General features: G+C 43.0%; 1 protein-coding gene across 1 annotated transcript; it reads right to left on the bottom strand.

Moving 5' to 3' along the window:
• Positions 1-17836: 17836 nt before the first annotated feature.
• Positions 17837-24029, bottom strand: LOC125545484 (putative ABC transporter C family member 15). Its single transcript, XM_087513621.1, has 11 exons — positions 23897-24029; positions 22911-23810; positions 21374-22821; positions 21020-21106; positions 20238-20822; positions 19980-20144; positions 19605-19899; positions 18933-19453; positions 18704-18767; positions 18376-18615; positions 17837-18249 (listed from the first exon to the last, which is right to left on the bottom strand). The coding sequence occupies exons 2-11, from the start codon at positions 23773-23775 to the stop codon at positions 18128-18130; spliced, it is 4392 nt and encodes a 1463-aa protein (XP_087369747.1). The 5' UTR covers positions 23776-23810; positions 23897-24029; the 3' UTR covers positions 17837-18127.
• Between the last annotated feature and the right edge of the window lie 2809 nt (positions 24030-26838).

The raw sequence follows: 26838 nt of genomic DNA, 5'->3' as shown, positions 1-26838 counted from the left end.
AACTAGCTCCAATTCATCGATGTAATGTAGGCATGTATTCCGAATATAGTCATACGTGCTTATGGAAAAGAACTTGCATGGCATCTTTTGTCCTACCCTCCCATGGCAGCGGGGTCCTAGCGGAAACTAAGGGATATTAAGGCCTCCTTTTAATAGAGTACCGGAACAAAGCATTAACACATAGTGAATACATGAACTCCACAAACTATGGTCATCACCGGTAAGTATCCCGATTATTGTCACTTCGGGGTTAACGGATCATAACACATAATAGGTGACTATAGACTTGAAAGATAGGATCAAGAACTCTCATATATTGATGAAAACATAATAGGTTCAGATCTGGAATCATGGCACTCGGGCCCTAGTGACATGCATTAAGCATAGCAAAGTCATAGCAACATCAATATCAGAACATAGTGGATACTAGGGATCAAACCCTAACAAAACTAACTCGATTACATGATAAATCTCATCCAACCCATCACCGTTCAGCAAGCCTACGATGGAATTACTCACGCACGGCGGTGAGCATCATGAAATTGGTGATGGAGGATGGTTGATGATGACGATGGCGACGGATTCCCCTCTCCGGAGCCCCGAACAGACTCCAGATCAGCCCTCCCGAGAGGTTTTAGGGCTTGGCGGCGGCTCCGTATCGTAAAACGCGATGAATCTTTCTTCCTGATTTTTTTCTCCCCGAAAGCAAATATATAGAGTTGGAGTTGAGGTCGGAGGAGATCTAGGGGGCCCACGAGGTAGGGGGCGCGCCCTAGGGGGGCAGGCGCGCCCCCCACCCTCGTGGACAGGTGGTGGGTGCTACCTCTTGAGCACTGCGTTGGTTTTCCCTGAAGAGGAAGGGATGATGCAGCAAAGTAGCATAAGTATTTCCCTCAGTTTTTGAGAACCAAGGTATCAATCCAGTAGGAGGCTACGCGCGAGTCCCTCGCACCTGCACAAAACAAATAAATCCTCGCAACCAACACAATAAGGGGTTGTCAATCCCTACACGGCCACTTACGATAGTGATATCTAATAGATATGATAGGATAATATTTTTGGTATTTTTGTGATAAAGATGCAAAGTAAAATAAAAGCAAAGTAAAAAAGCAAAGGAAATAACTAAGTAGTAGGAGATTAATATGATGAAGATAGACCCGGGGGCCATAGGTTTCACTAGTGGCTTCTCTCGAGAGCATAAGTATTCTATGGTGGGTGAACAAATTACTGTTGAGCAATTGACAGAATTGAGCATAGTTATGAGAATATCTAGGTATGATCATGTATATAGGCATCACGTCCAAGACAAGTAGACCGACTCCTGCCTGCATCTACTACTATTACTCCACTCATCGACCGCTATCCAGCATGCATCTAGAGTATTAAGTTAATGAAAACAGAGTAATGCCTTATGCAAGATGACATGATGTAGATGGATAAACTCATGCAATATGATGAAAACCCCATCTTGTTATCCTCGATGGCAACAATACAATGCGTGCCTTGCTGCCCCTACTGTCACTGGGAAAGGACACCGCAAGATTGAACCCAAAGCTAAGCACTTCTCCCATTGCAAGAAAGATCAATCTAGTAGGCCAAATCAAACTGATAATTCGAAGAGACTTGCAAAGATAGCCAATCATACATAAAAGAATTCAGAGCAGATTCAAATATTGTTCATAGATAGACTTGATCATAAACCCACAATTCATCGGTCTTAACAAACACACCGCAAAAATAAGATTACATCGAATAGATCTCCACAAGAGAGGGGGAGAACATTGTATTGAGATCCAAAAAGAGAGAAGAAGCCATCTAGCTACTAACTATGGACCCGTAGGTCTGAGGTGAACTACTCACACTTCATCGGAGGGGCTATGGCGATGATGTAGAAGCCCTCCGTGATCGATGCCCCCTCCGGCGGAGCTCCGGAACAGGCCCAAGATGAGATCTCATTGATACAGAAAGTTGCGGCGGTGGAATTAGGATTTTGGCTCTGTATCTGATCATTTGGGGGTACGTAGGTATATATAGGAGGATGGAGTACGCCGGTGGAGCAACAGGGGCCCCACGAGGGTGGAGGGCGCGCCTGGGGTGGTAGGCGCGCCCCCTACCTCGTGGCCTCCTCTTTTGTGTCTTGACGTACGGTCCAAGTCTCCTGGGTCTTGTTCGTTGAGAAAATCACGTTCCCGAAGGTTTCATTCCTTTGGACTCCGTTTGATATTCCTTTTCTTCACAACCCTAAAACAGGCAAAAAACAGCAATTCTGGGTTGGGCCTACGGTTAATAGGTTAGTCCCAAAATAATATAAAAGTGGATAATAAAGCCCAATGATGTCCAAAACAATAGGTAATATAGCATGGAGCAATCAAAAATTATAGATACGTTGGAAACGTATCAAGCATCCCCAAGCTTAATTCCTGCTCGTCCTTGAGTAGGTAAATGATAAAAACAGAATTTTTGATGCGGAGTGCTACTTGGCATAATTTTAATGTAATTCTTCTTAATTGTGGTATGAATATTCAGATCTGAAAGATTCAAGACTAAAGTTCATATTGACCTAAAAATAATAATACTTCAAGCATACTAACAAAGCAATTATGTCTTCTCAAAATAACATGGCCAAAGAAAGTTCATCCCTACAAAATCATATAGTTTAGTCATGCTCCATTTTTTTCACACAAGAATGCTCTCATCATGCACAACCCCGATGACAAGCCAAGCAATTGTTTCATACTTTAGTAATCTCAAACCTATAAAATTTCACACAATATATGAGCGCGAGCCATGGACATAGCACTATGGGTGGAATAGAATATAATGAGGGGGTTATGTGGAGAAGACAAAAAAGGAGAAAGTCTCACATCAACGAGGCTAATCAATGGGCTATGGAGATGCCCACCAATTGATGTCAATGTGAGTGAGTAGGGATTGCCATGCAACGGATGCACTAGAGCTATAAATGTATGAAATCTCAACAAAAGAAACTAAGTGGGTGTGCATCCAACTTGCTTGCTCACGAAGACCTAGGGCACTTGAGGAGGCCCATTGTTGGAATATACAATCCAAGTTCTATAATGAAAATTCCCACTAGTATATGAAAGCGACAAAACAAGAGACTCTCTATCATGAAGATTATGGTGCTACTTTGAAGCACAAGTGTGGCAAAGGATAGTAACATTGTCCCTTCTCTCTTTTTCTCTCATTTGTTTTGGCCTTTCTCTTTTTTTATTTGGCCTTTCTCTCCCTTTTTTATATTTCCTCACTTGGGACAATGCTCTAGAAAATGATGATCATCACACTTCTATTTATTTACAACTCAATGATTACAACTCGATACTAGAACAAAGTATGACTCTATATGAATGCCTCCGGCGGTGTACCGGGATATGCAGTGAACCAAGACTGACATGTATGAAAGAATTATGAACGGTGGCTTTGCCACAAATACTATGTCAACTACATGATCATGCTAAGCAATATGACAATAATGAATATGTCATGATAAACGGAATGGTGGAAAGTTGTATGGCAATATATCTCGGAATGGCTATGGAAATGCCATAATAGGTAGGTATGGTGGCTGTTTTGAGGAAGATATAAGGAGGTTTATGTGTGAAGAGCGTATTATATCATGGGGTTTGGATGCACCGGCGAAGTTTGCGCCAACTCTCAATGTGAGAAAGGGCAATGCACGGTACCGAAGAGGTTAGCAAGGATGGAAGGGTGAGAGTGCGTATAATCCATGGACTCAACATTAGTCATAAAGAACTCACATACTTATTGCAAAAATCTACAAGTCATCAAAAAACTCGGCACTACGCGCATGCTCCTAGGGGGATAGATTGGTAGGAAAAGACCATCGCTCGTCCCCGACCGCCACTCATAAGGAGGACAATCAAATAACACCTCATGTTTCAAATTTGTTACATAAAATTTACCATACGTGCATGCTATGGGACTTGCAAACTTCAACACAAGCATTTCTCAATTTCACAACTACTCAACTAGCACGACTTTGATATTATTACCTCCATATCTCAAAACAATCATCAAGCATCAAACTTCTCTTAGTATTCAAAACACTCATAAGAAAATTTTACTAATCTTGAATACCTAGCATATTATGATTTTAAGCAAATTACCATGCTATTTAAGACTCTCAAAATAATCTAAGTGAAGCATGAGAGATCAACAGTTTCTATAAAACAAATCCACCACCGTGCTCTAAAAGATATAAGTGAAGTACTAGAGCAAAACTATATAACTCAAAAGATATAAGCAAAGCACATAGAGTATTCTAACAAATTCCAAATCATGTATGGCTCTCTCAAAAGGTTTGTACAGAAAGTATGATTGTGGTAGACTAAAAAGTAAAGACTCAAATCATACAAGACGCTCCAAGCAAAACACATATCATGTGGCGAATAAAAATATAGCTCCAAGTAAAGTTACCGATAGAAGTAGAAGAAAGAGGGGATGCCTTCCGGGGCATCCCCAAGCTTTGGCTTTTAGGTGTCCTTAGATTATCTTGGTGTGACATGGGCATCCCCAATCTTAGGCTCTTGCCACTCCTTGTTCCATAATCCATCAAATCTTTACCCAAAACTTGAAAACTTCACAACACAAAACTCAAAGCAGAAAATCCCGTGAGCTCCGTTAGCGAAAGAAAACAAAATACCACTTCAAGGTACTGTAATGAACTCATTATTTATTTATATTGGTGTTAAAACTACTGTATTCCAACTTCTCTATGGTTTATAAACTATTTTACTAGCCATAGATTCATCAAAATAAGCAAACAACACACGAAAAACAGAATCTGTCAAAAACAGAACAGTCTGTAGTAATCTGTAGCTAGCGCAAGATCTGGAACCCCAAAAATTATAAAATAAATTTCTGTACGTGAGGAATTTATCTATTAATCATCTTAAAAAAGAATTAACTAAATATCACTTTCCAAATAAAAATGGCAGCAGTTCTCGTGAGCGCTAAAGTTTCTGTTTTTTACAGCAAGTGTAACAAGACTTTCCCCAAGTCTTCCCAACGGTTCTACTTGGCGCAAACACTAATTAAACACAAAAAACACAACCAAAAAATAAGCTAGATAAATTATTTATTACTAAACAGCATCAAAAAGCAAGGAATAAAAATAAAATTGGGTTGCCTCCCAACAAGCGCTATTGTTTAACGCCCCTAGCTAGGCATAACAAGCAAGGATAGATCTAGGTATTGCCATAATAATAAGATAGATCATTAAAACTCATTTCATATTCTCTACATTCAGCGACAAGTTTTCTTTGAGGCAAGCAAAAGTAATCAAGAGGGCTAAATTTAATGGGGCAAAAGTCCCCAAGATCAACCTTAGGAGGTATAGGTTCCTCCTTTGGTCCTTCGTATTGCACAACCAATTCATCATTGTAAGCATTCTTTTCACATAACTTCATGAGCCTATATTCAAGAGAATATCCTAGTTCATTATTTCAAATAGCCAAATCATCATTAAGTTCAGAAATTCTATCAACTAAAACATTGGTAGGAACCCTTTTTCTAAGATTTTCATTGAAAGCAACATAATCTAGAGATTGAAACGCATTATTTCTTCTTGATCAAAGAGGATGGCCTCTATGGGAGGACGACAAGCGTCCACCCTATAATGCGCAAAGATTTATTTGGCCTCTTTTATTATGAATCTAAACTCATGAGCCAAAAAGATAGTAGCGGCACGCTTAACAGAAGAATGTTCAATATTAGAAAATTCTAGGAAAATCCTTTGTATGCAAGGGTGCATGTGCATGAATTTTCTTTCAAGTGGAACTACAAGCATCGCAATAGCGTCCGCAAGACTACTAGTTCTATGAAGGATGGAACTACCCATAGAAGGTAAAGCACCGGCACAAGTAAAGAAATCTTGAATAAATCCTTTTCCAATAATATTACCACTACCAACACGGAATTTTTTTTGTATGTAAGAAGGGTGGTTCTTTAGCATGAGTATCAGAATTTTTCATGATATTATTATTGTCCATATGGAAAATAATTTCCCCAATTTCAGTCATAGAGGCAGAAGGTAAGGGACTAGCCATAACGACAAGCAAACGAAAAGCAAGCGGGAAAAAAGAGGCAAATAGAGAGATGGAGGATAGAGAGAGAGAGGGCGAATAAAACGGCAAGGGTGAAGTGGGGGAGAGGAAAACGAGAGGCAAATGGCAAATAATGTAATGCGGGAGATAAGGGTATGTGATGGGTACTTGGTATATTGACTTTTGCGTAGACCTCCTTGGCAACGGCGCCAGAAATCCTTCTTGCTATCTCTTGAGCACTACGTTGGTTTTCCCCGAAGAGGAAGGGATGATGCAGCAAAGTAGCATAAGTATTTCCCTCAGTTTTTGAGAACCAAGGTATCAATCCAGTAGGAGGCTACGCGCGAGTCCCTCGCACCTGCACAAAACAAATAAATCCTCGCAACCAACGCGATAAGGGGTTGTTAATCCCTACACGGCCACTTACGAGAGTGAGATCTGATAGATATGATAAGATAATATTTTTGGTATTTTTGTGATAAAGATGCAAAGTAAAATAAAAGCAAAGTAAAAAGCAAAGGAAATAACTAAGTAGTAGGAGATTAATATGATGAAGATAGACCTGGGGGCCATAGGTTTCACTAGTGGCTTCTCTCGAGAGCATAAGTATTCTACGATGGGTGAACAAATTACTGTTGAGCAATTGACAGAATTGAGCATAGTTATGAGAATATCTAGGTATGATCATGTACATAGGCATCATGTCTGAGACAAGTAGACCAACTCCTGCCTGCATCTACTACTATTACTCCACTCATCGACCGCTATCCAGCATGCATCTAGAGTATTAAGTTAATGAAAACAGAGTAACGCCTTAAGCAAGATGACATGATGTAGAGGGATAAACTCATGCAATATGATGAAAACCCCATCTTGTTATCCTCGATGGCAACAATACAATACATGCCTTGCTGCCCCTACTGTCACTGGGAAAGGACACCGCAAGATTGAACCCAAAGCTAAGCACTTCTCCCATTGCAAGAAAGATCAATCTAGTAGGCCAAACCAAACTGATAATTTGAAGAGACTTGCAAAGATAACCAATCATACATAAAAGAATTCAAAGAAGATTCAAATATTGTTCATAGATAGACTTGATCATAAACCCACAATTCATCGATCTCAACAAACACACCGCAAAAATAAGATTACATCGAATAGATCTCCACAAGAGAGGGGGGGAACATTGTATTGAGATCCAAAAAGAGAGAAGAAGCTATCTAGCTACTAACTATGGACCCGTAGGTCTGAGGTGAACTACTCACACTTCATCGGAGGGGCTATGGTGATGATGTAGAAGCCCTCCGTGATCGATGCCCCCTCCGGCGGAGCTCCGGAACAGGCCCCAAGATGGGATCTCGTGGATACAGAAAGTTGCGGTGGTGGAATTAGGATTTTGGCTCCGTATCTGATCATTTGGGGGTACGTAGGTATATATAGGAGGAAGGAGTACGTCGGTGGAGCAACAGGGGGCCACAAGGGTGGAGGGCGTGCCTGGGGGGGGTAGGCGCGCCCCCTACCTCGTGGCCTCCTCTTTTCTGTCTTGACGTAGGGTCCAAGTCTCCTGGGTCTTGTTCGTTGAGAAAATCACGTTCCCGAAGGTTTCATTTCATTTGGACTCCATTTGATATTCCTTTTCTTCGATACCATAAAACAGGCAAAAAACAGCAATTCTGGGCTGGGCCTCTGGTTAATAGGTTAGTCCCAAAAATAATATAAAAGTGGATAATAAAGCCCAATAATGTCCAAAATAGTAGGTAATATAGCATGGAGCAATCAAAAATTATAGATACGTTGGAAACGTATCAGTGGCCCCCCTAGTCTTCATCTTTTGCAGGGATTTTTTTATTATTTCCGAAAAGATTTTCCGTGAAGTTTCAGGTCATTCCGTGAACTTTTGTTTCTGCACATAAATAACACCATGGCAATTCTGCTGAAAACAGCGTTAGACCGGGTTAGTTCCCAAATCATGCAAGTTAGAGTCCAAAACAAGGGCAAAAGTGTTTGGAAAAGTAGATACGACAGAGACGTATCAACTCCCCCAAGCTTAAACCTTTACTTGTCCTCAAGCAATTCAGTTGACAAACTGAAAGTGATAAAGAAAAACTTTTACAAACTCTATTTGCTCTTGTTGTTGTAAATATGTAAAGCCAGCATTCAAGTTTTCAGTGAAGATTATGACTAACTACATTCACAATAACGCTTAGGTCTCAAGCTTACTCATATCAATGGCATAATCAACTAGCGAGCAATAATAATAAATCTCGGATGACAACACTTTCTCAAAACAATCATAATATGATATAACAATATGGTATCTCGCTAGCCCTTTCTAAGACCGGAAAACATAAATGCAGAGCACCTTTAAAGATCAAGGACTAACTAGACATTGTAATTCATGGTAAAAGAGATCCAGTCAAGTCATACTCAATGTAAACTAACAGTAATGGATGCAAATGACAGCGGTGCTCTCCAACTGGTGCTTTTTAATAAGAAGATGGTGACTCAACATGAAAGTAAATATATAGGCCCTTCGCAGAGGGAAGCAGGGATTTGTAGATGTGCCAGAGCTCGATTTTGGAATAGAGATGAATAATATTTTGAGCGGTATACTTTCATTGTCAACATAACAATCGAGAGGTGGTGATATCTTCCATGCTACACACATTATAGGCGGTTCCCAAATAGAATGGTAAAGTTTATACTCCCCCTCCACCAACAAGCATCAATCCATGGCTTGCTCGAAACAACGAGTGCCTCCAACTAACAAGAGTCCCAGGAGGAGTTCTATTTGCAATTATTTTGATTTAGTTTGCATAAAGCATGGGACTGGGCATCCCGGTGACCAGCCATTTTTCTCATGAGTGAGGAGCGGAGTCCACTCCTCTTGAGAATAACCCGCCTAACATGGAAGATACAGACAGCCCTAGTTGATACATGAGCTATTCGAGCATACAAAACAGGATATTTATTTGAAGGTTTAGAGTTTGGCACATACAAATTTACTTGGAACGGCAGGTAGATACCGTATATAGGTAGGTGTGGTGGGCTCATATGGAATAACTTTGGGGTTTATGGAGTTGGATGCACAAGCAGTATTTCCGCTTAGTACAGGTGAAGGCTAGCAAAAGACTGGGAAGCGACCAGCTAGAGAGCGACAACAGTCATGAACATGCATTAAAATTAATCAACATCGAATGCAAGCATGAGTAGGATATAATCCACCATGAACATAAATATCGTGAAGGCTATGTTGATTTTGTTTCAACTACATGCGTGAACATGCGCCAAGTCAAGTCACTTAAATCATTCCGAGGAGGATACCACCCTATCATACCACATCACAACCATTTTAATAGCATGTTGGCACGCAAGGTAAACCATTATAAACTCCTAGCTAATCAAGCATGGCACAAGAAACTATGATCTCTAGTTGTCATTGCAAACATGTTTATTCATAATAGGCTGAATCAGGAATGATGAACTAATCATATTTACAAGAACAAAAGAGGTCGAGTTCATACCAGCTTTTCTCATCTCAGTCAGTCCATCATATATCATCATAATTGCCTTTCACTTGCACGACCGAATAGTGTGAATAATAATAATAGTGCACGTGCATTGGACTAAGCTGGAATCTGCAAGCATTCAATAAACAGGAGAAGACAAGGCAAAATGGGCTCTTTTGTCAGGTCAACAATAATGCATATAAGAGCCTCTTCAACAATTTAATCATGGTCTTCCCCTATCGACCCCCAAAGAAAAGAAAAGAAATAAAACTATTTACACGGGAAAGCTCCCAACAAGAAAAAGAAGACAGGAAATATTTTTGGGTTTTCTTTTTAATTACTACTACAAGCATGGAAAGTAAACTAATTAAAATCTGCAAGTAATTTTTTTGGTTTTTCTTAAGGTTTATTAAACACACAAGAAGAAAGCATAAAAAGGAAATAAACTAGCATGGATGATACAATGAAAAAGTATGAGCACCGACATATGGCAATGAGTGTGTGAACATAAATGTAATGTCTGTGAGAAATACGTACTCCCCCAAGCTTAGGCTTTTGGCCTAAGTTGGTCTATGGCCACGGTTGGCCTGGCAGATATCCATAATAATAGTTGGGGTCGTACTGAGATGCAGCGGCTATCGCCTCCTGAGCTGCAGTGTGGTGACAAGTGGCCTCAGCCCTCCTCTCGTACTCATCTGCCTCCTCTTTGGTAATAACATATCTTCCTTTTGCCTGATAATCAAAGAAGGCAGGAGCAGGGAGAGTAATACGGACAACACGCCGTCTGTCAAAGATTAATCGATACTGGAGAGGTGATTCACTCCTCTCAACAAACTGGTGGTGAACCATAGCATTAAAGTCTAGGTAAGCAGGAGGTAATTCAATATCATCATTATGTATAGTTACACCAAGAAAATCAGCTAAGCGGGTTGCATAAATTCCACCAAAGAAATCTCCATTAAATCTATTCAGATGCAACCTACGTGCAACAATGGCTCCCAAATTATAAAATTTATCTCCTAACACAGCACTCCTAAGAATACTGAGGTCAGGGACACACATGTGGCATGCTTTATCTTTACCGTTAATGCATCTACCTATGAAGAGAGCAAAATAATGTATAGCAGGAAAATGAATGCTCCCTATGGTAGCTTGTGTTATATCTCTAGATTCCCCCACAGTTATACTAGCAAGAAAATCTCTAAATTCAGATTTGCGAGGTTCCCTGATACTACCCCATTGTGGAAGTTTGCAAGCAGTGGTAAAATCCTCTAAGTCCATAGTATAAGAATTTTCATAAAGATCAAACAGGACAGTTGGAGAATTACGTGAAGATGAAAATTCAAACCTCCTCACAAAGGAACTAGTGAGATAGTGATACTGACTGCACTTCTCTTCCTCGAAGCTCACAAGATTCGCGTTACGCAAATATGCGTTAAATTCTTCCTTAATTCCCGCTCGATCCATAAAGTTCTCAGAAGGCCATTCACAAGGATGCACTGGAGCGTCTCTTGGTGATTCTTCATCAGCATCACGCATTGCAAGCCTGGGTCCTTGCTTCCTTGAAGAACCACCTTGGAACATTTTCCTAAGCATATTTCCTCGACTAAAAAATTTCTGAAATTTTTAGTAACTTCAAAATAAAAGTAAGCCAAACTTAATAATATTGGTAGCAACTACTCATACAAGTGCCTAGAGCCTATATCATGCATCAAAACTACTTGGAACCATATAAATTTGACATGCAAGCTCAAGAACATGGTCACCTATGCAGCACAAATTTGCAATGAATAAAGCACTAGAACAAAAACTAATTGGACCAATGGAGGAGTCACATACCAAGGAACAATCTCCCCAAGCAGTTTTGTGAGAGGTGCTTTGAGCAAGGAGATCGAAAATGGCAGCAAAATGAGCTTGGACTCGGGTTTGAGCTGGATATTCGTGTTTGTGGGAGGAAGAAGAAGTATGTGGGTGAAAGGATAAGTGGAGGAGGGCCACCATGGGCCCACGAGGCAGGGGGGTGCGCCCAGGGGGTAGGGCGCGCCCCTGACCCTCGTGGCCAGGTGCCAGCTCCTCCTGCTATGTTCTCAGTGCCAAATATTCTCAAATATTCTAGAAAAAATCATATTTAAATTTCAGGGCATTTGGAGAACTTTTATTTTCGGGGTATTTTTATATTGCACGGATAATTCAGATAACAGACAGAAAATAATATTTTTATTTTATTTTATTTAATATAAATAACAGAAAGTAAGAGTAGGGTAAAGAAGGTTGTGCCTTCTAGTTTCATCCATCTTATGCTCATCAAAAGGAATCCACTAACAAGGTTGATCAAGTCTTGTTAACGAACTCATTCCGAATAACATGGACGGAGAAATTTTGAATAACACTATGTTACCTCAACGGGGATATGCACATCCCCAATAATAAGAATATCATATTTCTTCTTGACAGTAGGAAGAGGAAATTCAAAACCTCCAAATATAATCGATGGAATTTTTCCAATAGAGTTGATACTATGAACTTGAGGTTGTTTCCTCGGAAAGTGTACTGTATGCTCATTACCATTAACATGAAAAATGACATTGCCTTTAGTGCAATCAATAACAGCCCCTGCAGTATTCAAAAAGGGTCTTCTAAGAATAATAGACATACTATCGTCCTCGGGAATATCAAGAATAACAAAGTCTGTTAAAATAGTAATGTTTGCAACTACAACAAGCACATCCTCACAAATACCGACAGGTATAGCAGTTGATTTATCAACCATTTGCAAAGATATTTCAGTAGGTGTCAACTTATTCAAATCAAGTCTACGATATAAAGAGAGAGGCATAACACTAACACCGGCTCCAAGATCACATAAAGCAGTTTTAACATAGTTTCTTTTAATGGAGCATGGTATAGTGGGTACTCCTGGATCTCCAAGTTTCTTTGGTATTCCACCCTCAAAAGTATAATTAGCAAGCATGGTGGAAATTTTAGCTTCCGGTATCTTTCGTTTATTTGTAACAATATCTTTCATATACTTAGCATAAGGATTCATTTTGAGCATATCAGTTAATCGCATACGCAAAAAGATAGGTCTAATCATTTCAGCAAAGCGCTCAAAATCCTCATCATCCTTTTCTTGGATGGTTTGGGAGGAAAAGGCATGGGTTTCTGAACCCAAGGCTCTCTTTCCTTACCGTGTTTCCTAGCAACAAAGTCTTTCTTATCATAACGTTGATTCTTTGATTGTGGGTTATCAAGATCAACAACAGGTTCAATTTCTACATCATTATCATTACTAGGTTGAGCATCATCATGAACATTTTTATTAACATTATCACTAGTTTCAGGTTCATTGCCAGATTGTGTTTCAGCATCAGAAATAGAAATATCATTTGGATTTTTAGGTGTTTCAGTAATAGGTTTACTAGAAGCATGCAAAGTCCTATCGTTTTTCTTTTTCTTCCTATTAGAAGGACTAGGTGCATCCATGTTATTTCTCTGAAAATCTTGCTCAATTCTCTTAGGGTGGCCTTCAGGATACAAAGGTTCCTGAGTCATTTTACCAGTTCTAGTAGCCCCTCTAACAGCATTATCATTATTCTTACTATTCAATTCATTGAGAAAATCATTTTGAGCTTTAAGTACTTGTTCTACTTGAGTGCTAACCATAGAAGTATGTTAGTAATAAGTTTAAGTTCACCTTTAACATTAGCCATATAATCACCAAAGTGTTCAAGCATATTTGAATTGTATTTCAATTGTCTACCAAAATAAGCATTAAAATCTTCTTGCTTAGCCATAAATTTATCAAACTCATCTAAGCATGGGCTAGCAAATTTAGTAAATGGGATTTCAGCTTTATCATATCTATAGAGAGAATTTACCTTTACTACTTGTGTCGGGTTATCAAGACCATGAGTTTCTTCAATAGGTAATGGATTAAGATCATATGTTTCTTCAACAGGCGGTAAATTAAGACCATGTATCTCTTCAATAGGAGGTAAATTCTTAACATCTTCAGCTTTAATACCCTTTTCTTTCATAGATTTCTTTGCCTCTTGCATATCTTCAGGACTGAGAAATAGAACACCTCTCTTCTTCGGAGTTGGTTTAGGAATAGGCTCAGGAGTTGGTTCAGGAAGTGTCCAATTATTTTCATTTGCCAACATATTATTCAATAGAATTTCAGCTTCATCCAGTGTTTTTCCCTGAAAACAGAACCAGCACAACTATCCAGGTAATCTCTGTAAGCATCGGTTAGTCCATTATAAAAGATATCAAGTATTTCATTTTTCTTAAGAGGATGATCAGGCAAAGCATTAAGTAACTTGAGAAGCCTCCCCCAAGCTTGTGGGAGACTCTCTTCTTCAATTTGCACAAAATTATATATATATATATATATATATCCCTTAAAGCAGCTTGTTTCTTATGAGCAGGGAAATATTTAGCAGAGAAGTAATAAATCATATCCTGGGGACTACGCACACAACCAGGATCAAGAGAATTAAACCATATCTTAGCATCACCCTTTAATGAGAACGGAAATATTTTAAGGATATAAAAGTAGCGAGTTCTCTCATCATTAGTGAACAGGGTGGCTATATCATTTAATTTAGTAAGATGTGCCACAACAGTTTCAGATTCATAGCCATGAAAAGGATCAGATTCAACCAAAGTAATTATATCAGGATCAACCGAGAATTCATAATCCTTATCGGTAACACAGATAGGTGAAGTAGCAAAAGCAGGGTCAGGTTTCATTCTAGCATTAAGAGATTGCTTATTCCATTTAGCTAATAACCTCTTAAGTTCGTATCTATCTTTGCAATCTAAAATAGTTAGAGCAGCTTCTTTTTCAAAAACATAACCCTCAGTAATAACAGGTGAGTCTTCATCATCACTTTCATCAGTATTATCAGATTCAATATTTTCACTCTCTCTAACCCTAGCAAGTTGTTCATCAAGAAATTCACTAAGTAGCACAGTAGTATCAAGCATAGAAGTAGTTTCATTATAAGTATCATGCATAGCAGAAGTGGCATCATCAATAACATGCGACATATCAGAACGAATAGCAGAAGCAGGTTTAGGTGTCGCAAGCTTACTCAAAATAGAAAGTGAATCAAGTGCAGAGCTAGATGGCAGCTCCTTACCCCCCCCTCGTAGTTGAAGGATAAATCTTGGTTTTTGGATCTCTCAAGTTCTTCATAATGATAAGAAGATATAAATCCCAAGTGACTCAAAGAATAGAGCTATGCTCCGCGGCAACGGCGCCAGAAAATAGTCTTGATAACCCACAAGTATAGGGGATCGCAACAGTTTTCGAGGGTAGAGTATTCAACCCAAATTTATTGATTCGACACAAGGGGAGCCAAAGAATATTCTCAAGTATTAGCAGCTGAGTTGTCAATTCAACCACACCTGGAAACTTAATATCTGCAGCAAAGTATTTAGTAGCAAAGTAATATGATAGTAGTGGTAACGGTAGCAAAAGGTAATGATAGCAAAAGTAATGTTTTTGGTATTTTGTAGTGATGATAGCAATAGCAACGGAAAAGTAAATAAGCGAAGAACAATATATGGAAAGCTCGTAGGCAATGGATCAGTGATGGAGAATTATGCCGGATGCGGTTCATCATGTAACAGTCATAACCTAGGGTGACACAGAATTAGCTCCAATTCATCAATGTAATGTAGGCATGTATTCCGAATATAGTCATACGTGCTTATGGAAAAGAACTTGCATGCCATATTTTGTCCTACCCTCCCGTGGCAGCGGGGTCCTAGCGGAAACTAAGGGATATTAAGGCCTCCTTTTAATAGAGTACCGGAACAAAGCATTAACACATAGTGAATACATGAAATCCTCAAACTACGGTCATCACCGGTAAGTATCCCGATTATTGTCACTTCGGGGTTAACGGATCATAACACATAATAGTTGACTATAGACTTGCAAGATAGGATCAAGAACTCTCATATATTGATGAAAACATAATAGGTTCAGATCTGGAATCATGGCACTCGGGCCCGGGTGACAAGCATTAAGCATAGCAAAGTTATAGCAACATCAATCTCAGAACATAGTGTATACTAGGGATCAAACCCTAACAAAACTAACTCGATTACATGATAAATCTCATCCAACCCATCACCGTCCAGCAAGTATACGATGGAATTACTCACGCACGGCGGTGAGCATCATGAAATTGGTGATGGAGGATGGTTGATGATGACGATGGCGACAGATTCCCCTCCCCGGAGCCCCGAACGGACTCCAGATCAGCCCTCTCGAGAGGTTTTAGGGCTTGGCGGCGGCTCCGTATCGTAAAACGCGATGAATCTTTTTCCCTGGTTTTTTCTCCCCGAAAGCAAATATATAGAGTTGGAGTTGAGGTCGGACGAGCTCCAGGGGGCCCACGAGGTAGGGGGGCGCGCCCCCACCCTCGTGGACAGGTGGTGGGCCCCTGGTCTTCATCTTTTGTAGGGATTTTTTTATTATTTCCGAAAAGATGTTCCTTGAAGTTTCAGGTCATTCCGAAAACTTTTGTTTCTACACATAAATAACACCATGACAATTCTGTTGAAAACAGCGTCAGTTCGGATTAGTTCCATTCAAATCATGCAAGTTAGAGTTCAAAATAAGGGCAAAAGTGTTTGGAAAAGTAGATATGACGAAGACGTATCAGCGGCTGATGAAGGAACATGGATCGCCAAACTGCAAAAGAAGGCTTTGTTATTATTTTTGCTATCATTCAACACTGTTCATCATGTTTGGTTTGGCCTTGGCCGCGGACAAGAAGAAATGCACACGTGACTGCATGCATGAGTACCTCTTTTTACACCAACTATTTACATGAATCCAAGATACCCCTTGCTTGTTTTTCATCTGCATATAAAATTCACTTAAATTCATACTTCCTTCATCCGAAAATACTTGTCTTTAAAATGGATAAAATGGATGTATCTATAACTAAAATATGTCTAGATACAACCATTTCTAGGACAAATATTTCTGGATGGATGGAGTACTTTGTAAAGTTTAACAAATTTTATTGAAAAAATATCAACATTCATGATATATGAAAGTCGGCGGGCTTGTCGTAGCGCCAAGCTGATCCTTTGAGTCTCCGCCTCCTATGGATCCTCCACCTCCGCCGGCTCCGGCAGCTCGTTGAGTGGGTCCATGAGACAGTGGGTAGCAATTGGATGGAGAGCATCGACGATCAAAGCATGGAGGGTGGAGAAAGTGGGGGATTTTAGTGTGAAAACAGTCCCGATGTGGCCAAATGCGCGGGCTCCGCCTTAGTTTTGAGTGTGTCGAGGGTGTTAGAGTCCTACGTGGCGGATGTGCCGACTCCCGCAAAACCCATCTGATTATGTCCGGTTTGCGAGAAAATGGACAACCAGATCGGTCCACGGACCGATGGGTATCACGTTGGATGACATAGTGTGTCTGAATCGTTCGGTCCGGTTGCGGGTGGTTTGAAGGTCCATGTTGGAGATGTCCTAACTGTGCATTTTACTTGCGAACCAACCCGTGGTTGGATGGTCAGAGAGACAGTGATATCCTTAGCCCATCAGGGTTCAAATCCTGGTGCTAGCATTATTCCTAAATTTTATTTCAGGACTTTCGGCTTGTCTGTGTTAAAAAGACTCTGCATTTTACTCTTTTGTTTACGGTTCTCTTCCTAAAATAGACTGTGCTCTGCGCAGTTTGCATCCCGTTTCACTTCGGAGAGAAAAACAAACAAAATGCGAATGCGACAGCACGCACCGTGGAACTCCCGGGCCGGAGCGCCGATGCTGCCGCGGGAAACAGCGCTTGTGCGCGAGTACGGCGACCGGCGGCGGAGCGGGAACCGCCTCTCGTGCTCGAAGCAGTCGGTCAAGTCGCCGTTTGCCGCACCGGGGATCACCAATGCCCGCCAGCTGTTCGCTCTTTTGCTCGAGACGGTAAGGACTCGCTACTGCCTCTCGGCAACCGCGGATTTACTCGTTGGTGTCTGCCGATTTGCCGTGCCGGCATGATTTTACTCTTTTTTAGCAAGTTAATTACATGTTCTGCAACTGCACGGGGCACAAGATGAACTCTGCCTGCTTCATCTTGAGTAGATTGGGGCAGGGCCAAGGGCATATGGGTCTCTGTTGGCCTGAAAATGCTAATCGTAGAATGTCTCGCTCCAAACGTACCATGATAAGAACGAATTACGGATGGCAATATTCTGTTTGAAAATAGCAGGGTGACTATTCATTCACTCTTCAATGGTTGTTAGAAAAGAAGTTGCATACATCTAACATCACTTAGATTGGCCATACAATATGAACAAACGCTAGGAGGAAAAGAAGGGGCTGGAGCAGGAAGATAAATAAGATTTCTACAGTAGTTCAAGTGTCCATATAAAGCTGGTCTAATCTTCACCAGTCACCACTAAACCAAATTTTCCTTGTTTCCCGTGCTGTATCTCCTTATACTCCGTCAGAGCTTATATGTACACAAGCCTAAGTGAGGTCAGGCAGGTTGGTAGTTGCTTGATGCCTCTACATTAGCTCTGGTTGATGTCGGCCCTCTGACCTTCCCACGAATTCCATCACCAGCTTTGAGAAAGCTGATGATTCATCCCTAAGTAGATTTTCCGGTGAGTCAAACTCTAGTATCCTACCTGCAGCAAAAATTGATGAGAAATAATAATCTTTGTCATAGAACACAATTTGTTGGAAGTGCCAACTTATAACACCCCAAAATATATGCAAAAAAAAAATACTGCAAGTGCTTTAGTGTTCTTTACCTTCTCCGAGTACAAGAACAAGGTCGCTGTCAATCACGGTGGGGATCCTGTGTGCAATTGTAATAACTGTGCAATTGTCCGTTTCTTGCCTTATGGTCTTTTGGATGATATTATCCGTCGCAGTATCAACTGATGCTGTAGCTTCATCTAAAACAAGTATCTTCTTTTTCATCAGCAATACCCTGGCCAAGCACACAAGTTGCCTTTGCCCCACACTCCAGTTTCCGCCATCTTCAACTACTGTTAGATAAACTACAACCATGTAACAAGGGCCATCTTGAAAAATGAATTTGGATAGAATGTGAGAAACGTAACTAATTAATCTTACCTGGTGCATCTAACAACCTATTGTCTTCTCTGACAATCTCCTCAAGGCGGCACTTATGCAGAACCTGATAGATGAAAATTCTTAAAAGTTAGACTTGACAAAGTAGGAAACTACTAGTGAGCTGCTGATTCATGAACAGGTAAATTATTACTACTGTAATTTCTTTGCAAAGAATATTTGCATCATACAGACACTAAAGTGCCTTTTGCTGGCACTGTATATTGTTTACCTCCCATATTTCAGGGTCCAGATGTTGTTGTAGAGGATCCAGGTTTGTTCTGACAGTCCCTTGGAAGAGAGTTGGTTCTTGTGGTATAATACTCAATCTACACCGCAAATCATGCACCCCCAAAAGCGATATGTCAACTCCATCTATGAATATCCGTCCTGCAGATGGTTCAACGACCCGAAACAAAGCCTGGATGAGAGTAGACTTCCCACTCCCTGTCCGCCCTACCACCCCAATTTTCCTTTCTCCAGGAAATGTGCAGCTTATGCCCTTGAGAACCATGGGCATGTCAGGGCTGTACTGAATTTGGAGAGCCTCGATCTGAATGGTTCCGCACCATGGCCATGTCTCCCTTGGTCTAGAATTCTCAATCACTAAGGGAGATTCACTCGGTATGTTTGAGAACTGGAAAATCCTCTCTACAGAGATCATCTTATTTTCAACATTGCACAGATTCCATATAACCCATGCTTGTAACACGTTAAGGTTAAGGCCATAGGTAGCTGCAAGCCCTGCAAGACCTAAAGAAGGAGAAACAAAAATGATTTATTGTTTCTAGCAGTGTGATTTTTTTTTAATTAAAGCTGTATAGAATAATGCGTTTTGACTCTAAAACGCCCTAGAAAATGCAGTTCGTGTAATTGAATATCCTGTTTTACAAAAAACACTTACTTGGATCAATTGTGTCCCGTGGCAAGGAGACAAGTATGATTAGCATCACGAAAAACACAAGGTTGAAGAGGAAGTTGATACGGATGCACAGCCATTCAACTGTCGCTGAATTATGGAAAGTAATGCGGGTATAGTCATCAATTAGCGCAAGACTCTTTGTCAAGAACTCCTCTCCCTGATTAAAGCATCTAATAGTTGCAGCTCCTGATACAGTCTCTGAAAAATGGTGGAGGACTGGAGCTTTTCTGATGCCAACCATCCTTGCTAGCTCTCTAGCCGAACTGATGTAATAGTTCTGCATTAAGTACAAGCTACTACTTACTAGTGTGCATTTTGAGAACTTAGGGAAGTAGGTTACAATGATTGAAGCTGTACCTGATACCAAGTGGAGATTGCAATTATTATTATGAATAGCATGAATATAGGCCAAGCAATTTGGGACATGATGAAAATAATGCTGAGGAGCTGAATCATTGCGAATATCAGCCCTGCTAGCCTGTAGGGAATATCTGTGTCAACTGTGGCTTGATCTGTTGAAGCCTGCAAAATGGACAAGCTAAGCCACGAGAACTGAAAAAAACGGAGAGTATTCTGTACAATTTCCCTAATGGAGAAGTATAGTTGTTGGCTCACCCTATTGAGTATCCGACTTGATGGAGTGGAATCAAAGAAGCTCATTGGTGCTCGAAAAATATTTCTGGTCATGCCTAAGAAGAGCTGTTGGGCAGTTTCAATGGCAATTGTTGATAGGAAGATAGCTCTTCCCAATATAAATACCGAGCTTCCTGCAGACAAAAGCACAAATATACCAATCATCTTCTTCTTGCTTACTTGATCCTCTCTCTCTGCTGCCCATGCAATCCAGTAGTTGCTACATATCTGCAATCCCTGGAAAAAGACTTGGCATAGAAGAACCACAGGGATGAGACCTCCGCCGTATGCAGAGGTGACAAACTTGCGGTAAACATCCCATTTGACTCTTCCAGATTCACGCTCTTCTTCACATTCCCTCCCTATGACATGGCCATCCGATTCTATTTCTGTGGCCTCTATCTGCTTCTTCTGTTTTTTGCTTTTGGGCAAGCCATGTGCTTTTGCTGGGTTGACCTGACTAAGGGATTGATCATGTGCAGCCATTTGCTTCGAGAGCTCTCCATCTTTGTCAGCTATCAGATCATCATATTTCCCAGACTGAACAATCCTTCCATCTTTCATGACCTTCAAGTGACCATTCACGATCATCTGTTAGAATTGGATGTTGCCATGCGTGCATGACAGTATAACTCTACATTTCTACTCTATTTAAGATATCCACAATTTTTTTTAAATTCTGTTCAAACCTAGTCTAAACTGCACAAATTTTCTTTTACTCAGGGAAAAACTAGTTATGTGTGGAAATGGGGTTGACACCTTACCAGAACGAGATCCGAGTCTCGCAAGAACTCTAGCTGATGGGTAACATACATGACTGTCTTAGAGGACATTAGTCTCAGTAAGCATTCCTGCAAATATGAATTGATCAGTTGATTCATTTTCTCGAAGTTGATGCTGACCGTGTCAGAATACAAGTACTCGATGGAAATACTCTTGCTTATAGATTGCAGCAATAGCTATACAATTTAGTTCTGTAATTCGTGTGTTTACTTGTTTGGTTATGTTTCACGCCTTATGCTGTAGGCCTGTAAATTGCAGTAATTGCCCTTGAATCGGATGAGGCTAAGCTCATCTGTTGCTGTTCATGTATTGCAGATTGCTCATGGTTTACGTACCTTGAAGAGATGTGCGCTGGTGTGCGCATCCACAGCACTGAAGGGGTCATCCAAGAAGTAAACATCAGAATCGCTGTACAATGCCCTGGCAAGCTGGATCCTCTGCTTCTGGCCTCCACTTAGGTTCACACCCCTTTCCCCTACTACAGTCATATCTCCATTGGCCCATATCTCCAAATCTCTATCCAAAGCACACCCTTGTAGCACCTCTTCGTATAAGCTTCTGTCCATAGCCTTCCCAAAGAGCACATTGTCCTGAATTGTCCCAGTTTGAATCCACGCACTCTGAGGGACATATGCCCTTGATCCGACAACCATTGGTTCTGCACCGCTAACCCTTGGAATCTCTCCCATGATGCTGTAAAGGAGGCTTGATTTGCCTGAACCAACTGGCCCGCACACTGCAACCTTGAGACCCTTCCCGATGCTCACCTTGCTGTTGATCTTGAGTGTTACCTTTGTTTTCTTCGAGCTAGTATCAGCTTCCCAACTGTACTCTCCTGGTTCAATTACTATTTCACCAGCCATTGCCAAGTCCTTCGTTCCATTTACGTTGCCATGGCAACTTGGCTTACCCTGGTGGTCTTCTTTGATGAACTCTTCTATTCTATCCAAGGACACCTTGGTTTGTGTGACCATTGACACGAGTTCTGGGAGGTTATAGATCGGGTCTTGGAGGATTCTAAATGTGGCAAGGGCCGATAAGACTGTTCCAGCTGACAATGGTATCTCCACAAGAATGCAGACACCGAAGGTAACGACCGAAACCAACGTTGGTGAGGCCCAGAACAGGAAAGCTATCGCTGAGCACGTGTAGAGATACTTCCTGAGCCACCCCTTTTCCACATCCCTGAGCTTCAGAAGCTTGTCCAAGTAGGCTGTCTCCCATGCATGAAGCTTCAAGATCCTCATGCTCCTCATTGCCTCGGCCATAGCCTTGATGCGCGAGTCCTTCGCCTCCATTATCTTCATATTAAGGTTCTGCTGTGAATTTGCCAGTGGTGTGTTGCTCACCATCACCAATACTGTTACAAGGACTGCAGACAGCGAGGCCATTGCACCAAGACTGCGGTACAGAATGGCAAGTGCCAAGAAAATTTGCAAGGGCAGCAACCAAATCCCATGGATGTACCAGAAGAACTCACCAACCTTCTCGACGTCAACATCAAGGAAGTTCACAACTTTCCCGGCAACTGGGCCCGAGTTCTTCATCAGCAGGGACTTCTTGTAGATGGACACCATCAGCGCTGCCCGCACCTGGAATCCAATTCTGCGGGCGCCAAAGTACCACTGCCGCTGTGAGAGTGACTCCACTGTCTTGGAGGCAAAGAAGAGGCATGCAAGCATGTAGCCATGGCCATGGCCCTTGCCAGTGTTCTTGTCGGAGAGTAGCTCCACCAAGTAGGTGATCAAGAATGGTCCCATGTAAGAAGAAACAGTGTTGAGCCCTGGTAATGAAAGACAGTTAATGTATTAATGGATTGCCAGGACAAATACTAGCTCTATTATTGAAAAAGAAAATGAACTGTTCACTAACCTGCAAAGACTGCATTGGTGACCAGAGGTGTCCAGACAGCACAAATGATGGCTTCCCGCAGTGGGATTGGCTCAGGTTTCTGCTTGTGGAGTGTCTCCTGAAGCAAGGCATAAGACTGCTCTGCCATCTCGGACTGCGGCACAGATGGGATGTGTTCCAGCTCAAGTCTCACCTTGTGCCCCTTCTCGAAGACTGGGTTCAGCCATCGGAATGTGAGGCGACTCCACCACCCCGAGCTAGAGAACCTGTCCCTGCTGCTGTCATCAACGTTCTCCCTCAGCAGCAGCGGCTGTTCCAGCTCTTTCTGGTTTGCTTTGGAAAGCCTCATAGCTACTACAACCAGACAGATGACGGCGCAGAAGGGAAGAGAAGCGAAATCGACGACGGCAGTTGCAGAATCAAAGAGGCAAAGCAAATGTAGCGAGGCGAGGAGCGATTCAGATAAGAAGCTGAAGAACCACCAAGAAACAAGAACCGGAGGCCAGTTGGATGACACTACTACCCCTGCAGCACCTTCATGCTTGTGGTAGAGCAGGAAGAGAGTAGCCAGAAACCACGAGGAAGATTGAAATACCAGGCCCGGGGAGACGGCTTGCCGCTTCCAGACCCCAAGAACCGAGAACCCGATATGGGACAGCGTGATCGAAGCGTTGCAGAATGCAACTATACTGGCTGCCCCTCCTCGCTGCTGCGCCGAGACCACGTCGGCGCCATACCCTGCCGCTGCTGCTTCTTGGTGCCTGTTCCTCCGTTTCACAAGCTCTGCGAGGGTCCAAACCAGCAGGACGGCGAAGGCTGCCGCCCGGACGTAGTCCAATGCTTGCAATTCCTCCATGGGATGCTGGGAATCATGAGAAGGTGGCATGGAGCTGTGGAACACCAAGATGGCAACGAACTGGCCTGTTACATTGAGGCAGGAGACAGTGAGAGACAAACTTGGGCAAAATAAGCTAAGCAGTGCGTAGTGGGAGGGGACGGGCGCTAACCAAAAGTAGAGCCTGACTGACAGCACGTGGCTTGGCTTGAGAGGCTATGTACGCGTACTCGGGATCGGCAACGGCATCAAGCCTTGCTAGTGTTTAATGCCGACCTAAAACAAGGAAGAAGAGAGAATCAAAGGGCATATATATTGAGGTGGTATTAGGTTTTGCAGCATGCGTGCATCTTGATTGGGTTTGTTGGCTGGCATCTTAGGTTCGACTCTTTTGGCATATATATAAGCAGGAAGAAAGGTTGGTATCAGTGTCCGGATAACGAAAGATGCACCAACTAGGCAACTAGAGCTGGTCGCGGCGTGGATGGAGTACACCAACTATTGTTCTTATCAGCCAGCCCCAAAGCATTTGGTCGGTCTCAGCTAACCTGCTAATGCAGTATTATATGCAGCTAAACGTTCCAGATATTGTGATTTCGAAACGTAAGTTACATCCTGTGAGCCAGCTAACGTGCCCTTTGTGTTTCTGCAGGAAGATGGCCCTATATGATAAACAAACACAAAAGCGTCGGAGATAAGTCAAGCCAGAAATATAAAAGCATTTAGATCACTATTTTTTACAGAGGGAGTAGTGATCTAAATGCTCTTATATTTCTTTTCAGAGGGAGTATCAGCGAAGAAGATGAAGAAGCAAATATCGAAATGCCACTAATCGAAAGTACGGCAGGGCAGAGACCCAGGGGCACTCCCCGCAAAAAAAAAAGAGACCCAGGGGCACGCCCGATCCAAATTGCCCACGGAGAGAGAGAGAGAGTCGAGGATCAAGCCGGACCCGATCTGGCCCGGGCATCTCCATCGGTGTCGGGTGGCGGTGCAAGCCGCCAACGGCGTACTGCTCGGACGCGGAACGTGCATGCATGCGCTGCGGCAGTTGCAGGACGAGCCCTTGTGCCGTCGTCTACCCCCCATGGCTTAGCATTGGCAATGGCCAATGGAAGAGGGGCCGATGCAGCGTCCATGTGAGTAAGCGGCGGAAAGTTACCATCTACCATCAGGTGCGTGTGTACGTACGTCTACGTGCCGCCCCCACTGCCGTCGATTTATTTATCCTCGCGCTCGCTGGCAGGAGGTTGTATGTGTCCCTGTGAACATACACACACGTACGTCGCCCGCGTGTGTGGTGACGTCGTTGATGCGAGCGCAAATCCGCCACGATTTCGATCCGATCCGGTTGTGATGGCCGTCCCTCCCTCCATCCCCGGTTTGCACCTCTTTCTAAGAAAAGAACTCCTTAAGGCTTTGTTCGGTTAATCCCCCAACCCTAGATGGATTGGAGGGGATTTGCAGGGATTTTGGCTTGCAGGGGATTAATTCCTCCTCAATCCCCTTCAAATCCACCTTAACCGAACAAGCCCTAATGAGGGCCGCCACATGGCAGGAGCCCGGCGGCACGCGCCCGTCGCGTGCCGGCCACGCACCAAGCGGCTATCCATGCACGCCGGGAGTCCTGGAGTACGTACTGCGCAAGATCTGTCTCTGTCTCAATGTACCCATCGCTCGTCAGCTGCGGGCAGGCACCGCGATGCCACTTGTAGGCAATCCGGTCCGGTTTTAACCGATTTCTCCCTAGAGCGCGTGCGAAAGTTATGTGTTGGTAAAATTTGACGAACGCAGGCGTTTGTAGCCGTCGTTGTAATTCGCCAGACAGTGGCGGGCCTGGCTACATGAGTAGACGTATAAACATGGCCATGCATGCGGCGCAAAGGCAAGGCTCCTACTCCTAGATGACAGCAGGACCATGCGTCCATACATAGCTAGTGCGGGTTGAGTTGACACGATCCCACCGGCACTACTGGCTACACGTGGGCCTACCGCGCATGCCCTTACATTTGCCAGCGAAGATCCCGTTCCGGTCAGATCGTGAGGTCGAGCAACCTTGCCGATTTGTCATGTTCCTCCCGCGCGGTGAATCTTGCTCGTGCTTAGCGGACTCATCAGACACGGAGATCAAATGCTCTCTCTTTTGGGACAGGGCAGGTGCCAAAGGGGTCTGGAAATCCTTCTGTCCATGCTCGCTTTGAGGTTAATTAATTAGCTTGGCATTGCCAGCCAGTGTATGTGGTCAGTGTGCTTTGCCTCTCTGAACCCCGCCCCCATGCATGCAGCCATGCTGTTTTTTCTGCGTCTTTTCTCTGTCTTTTCTCCATCACATGGCGTCCATTTGGCGATAAATAACATATCTCATATCGGTTCGTCAAAAGGATCACGGGAAAACATCCAGCCGTCTGCATGTAGGAGTAGCTTGCATTTTTTCGAAAAAGCTAGCCATGATTGCGAAAAAGAAAAGGCATGGAACTGAGCTTAGTTGTGCCTCCATGCACCACTCAGCTCGCTACCTCATGCCCGTCGCGCGCATGTCCCAGACGATTCGGAGCGAGCGGCTGATGGCAACATGGAGCACGTACGAGCAGTACGTGGCTGTCGTGACATATAGTATACCGCAACGGATAGGCCCGGCCGGCTGTTCTACTGCATGGGCGTCTGTTCCTGCTTCCTGGACCGAGAGGACTCGAAGAATTGGACGTGCCGGAGAACGCTCTAGGTGACTTGCTGGATCAATACATGCATGATGCATCATGCATGTGCAGGACTACCTGCGCACTGTGTACGTAGGGTGTCGACACAGTGTGCCCGCGGCCGAATCGCCGGTGGCCTCACGGTGTCGATCGATCGATCGACCGGGTGCCGCCGTACGCGCGCCAATGCCGATGCCAGTGCACGCCACGGTCACCATGGAGCGCGCGCGCGCCTGCCTGGCCCGCATGCATGCCGCTGTACGTACTTTGCCCCGTGCCGTCGGTTTCACACTCCCTGCCCCCCCCCCCCCCCCCCCCCCCCCCTGCGCATGGCCGCTAATCCAGAAAGAGGGGCTCGTAAAAAAATTTCAACAGCTCGCTCGTGTCGTCCCCCCCCCCCCCGGGCGACCCGGTCGAA

Source organism: Triticum urartu, chromosome 3A (assembly GCF_056163025.1).
Source record: "Triticum urartu cultivar PI428250 chromosome 3A, HENAU_Tu73, whole genome shotgun sequence".
NCBI lineage: Eukaryota > Viridiplantae > Streptophyta > Magnoliopsida > Poales > Poaceae > Triticum > Triticum urartu.
Note: the sequence above shows the minus strand (reverse complement) of the source record. Positions and strands in the feature narration are given on the sequence as shown.

Bases quoted from the DNA above. Each gene is read 5' to 3' on its own strand.
- LOC125545484 (XM_087513621.1), bottom strand. From the start codon at position 23,775: ATGCCACCTTCTCATGATTCCCAGCATCCCATGGAGGAATTGCAAGCA. The intron at 19,900-19,979 runs GTACAGCTTCAA...TACTTAATGCAG, and splicing joins CAATCTCCACTTGGTATCAG to AACTATTACATCAGTTCGGC. The intron at 18,616-18,703 runs GTAAGATTAATT...TTTATCTAACAG, and splicing joins TAGGTTGTTAGATGCACCAG to TAGTTGAAGATGGCGGAAAC.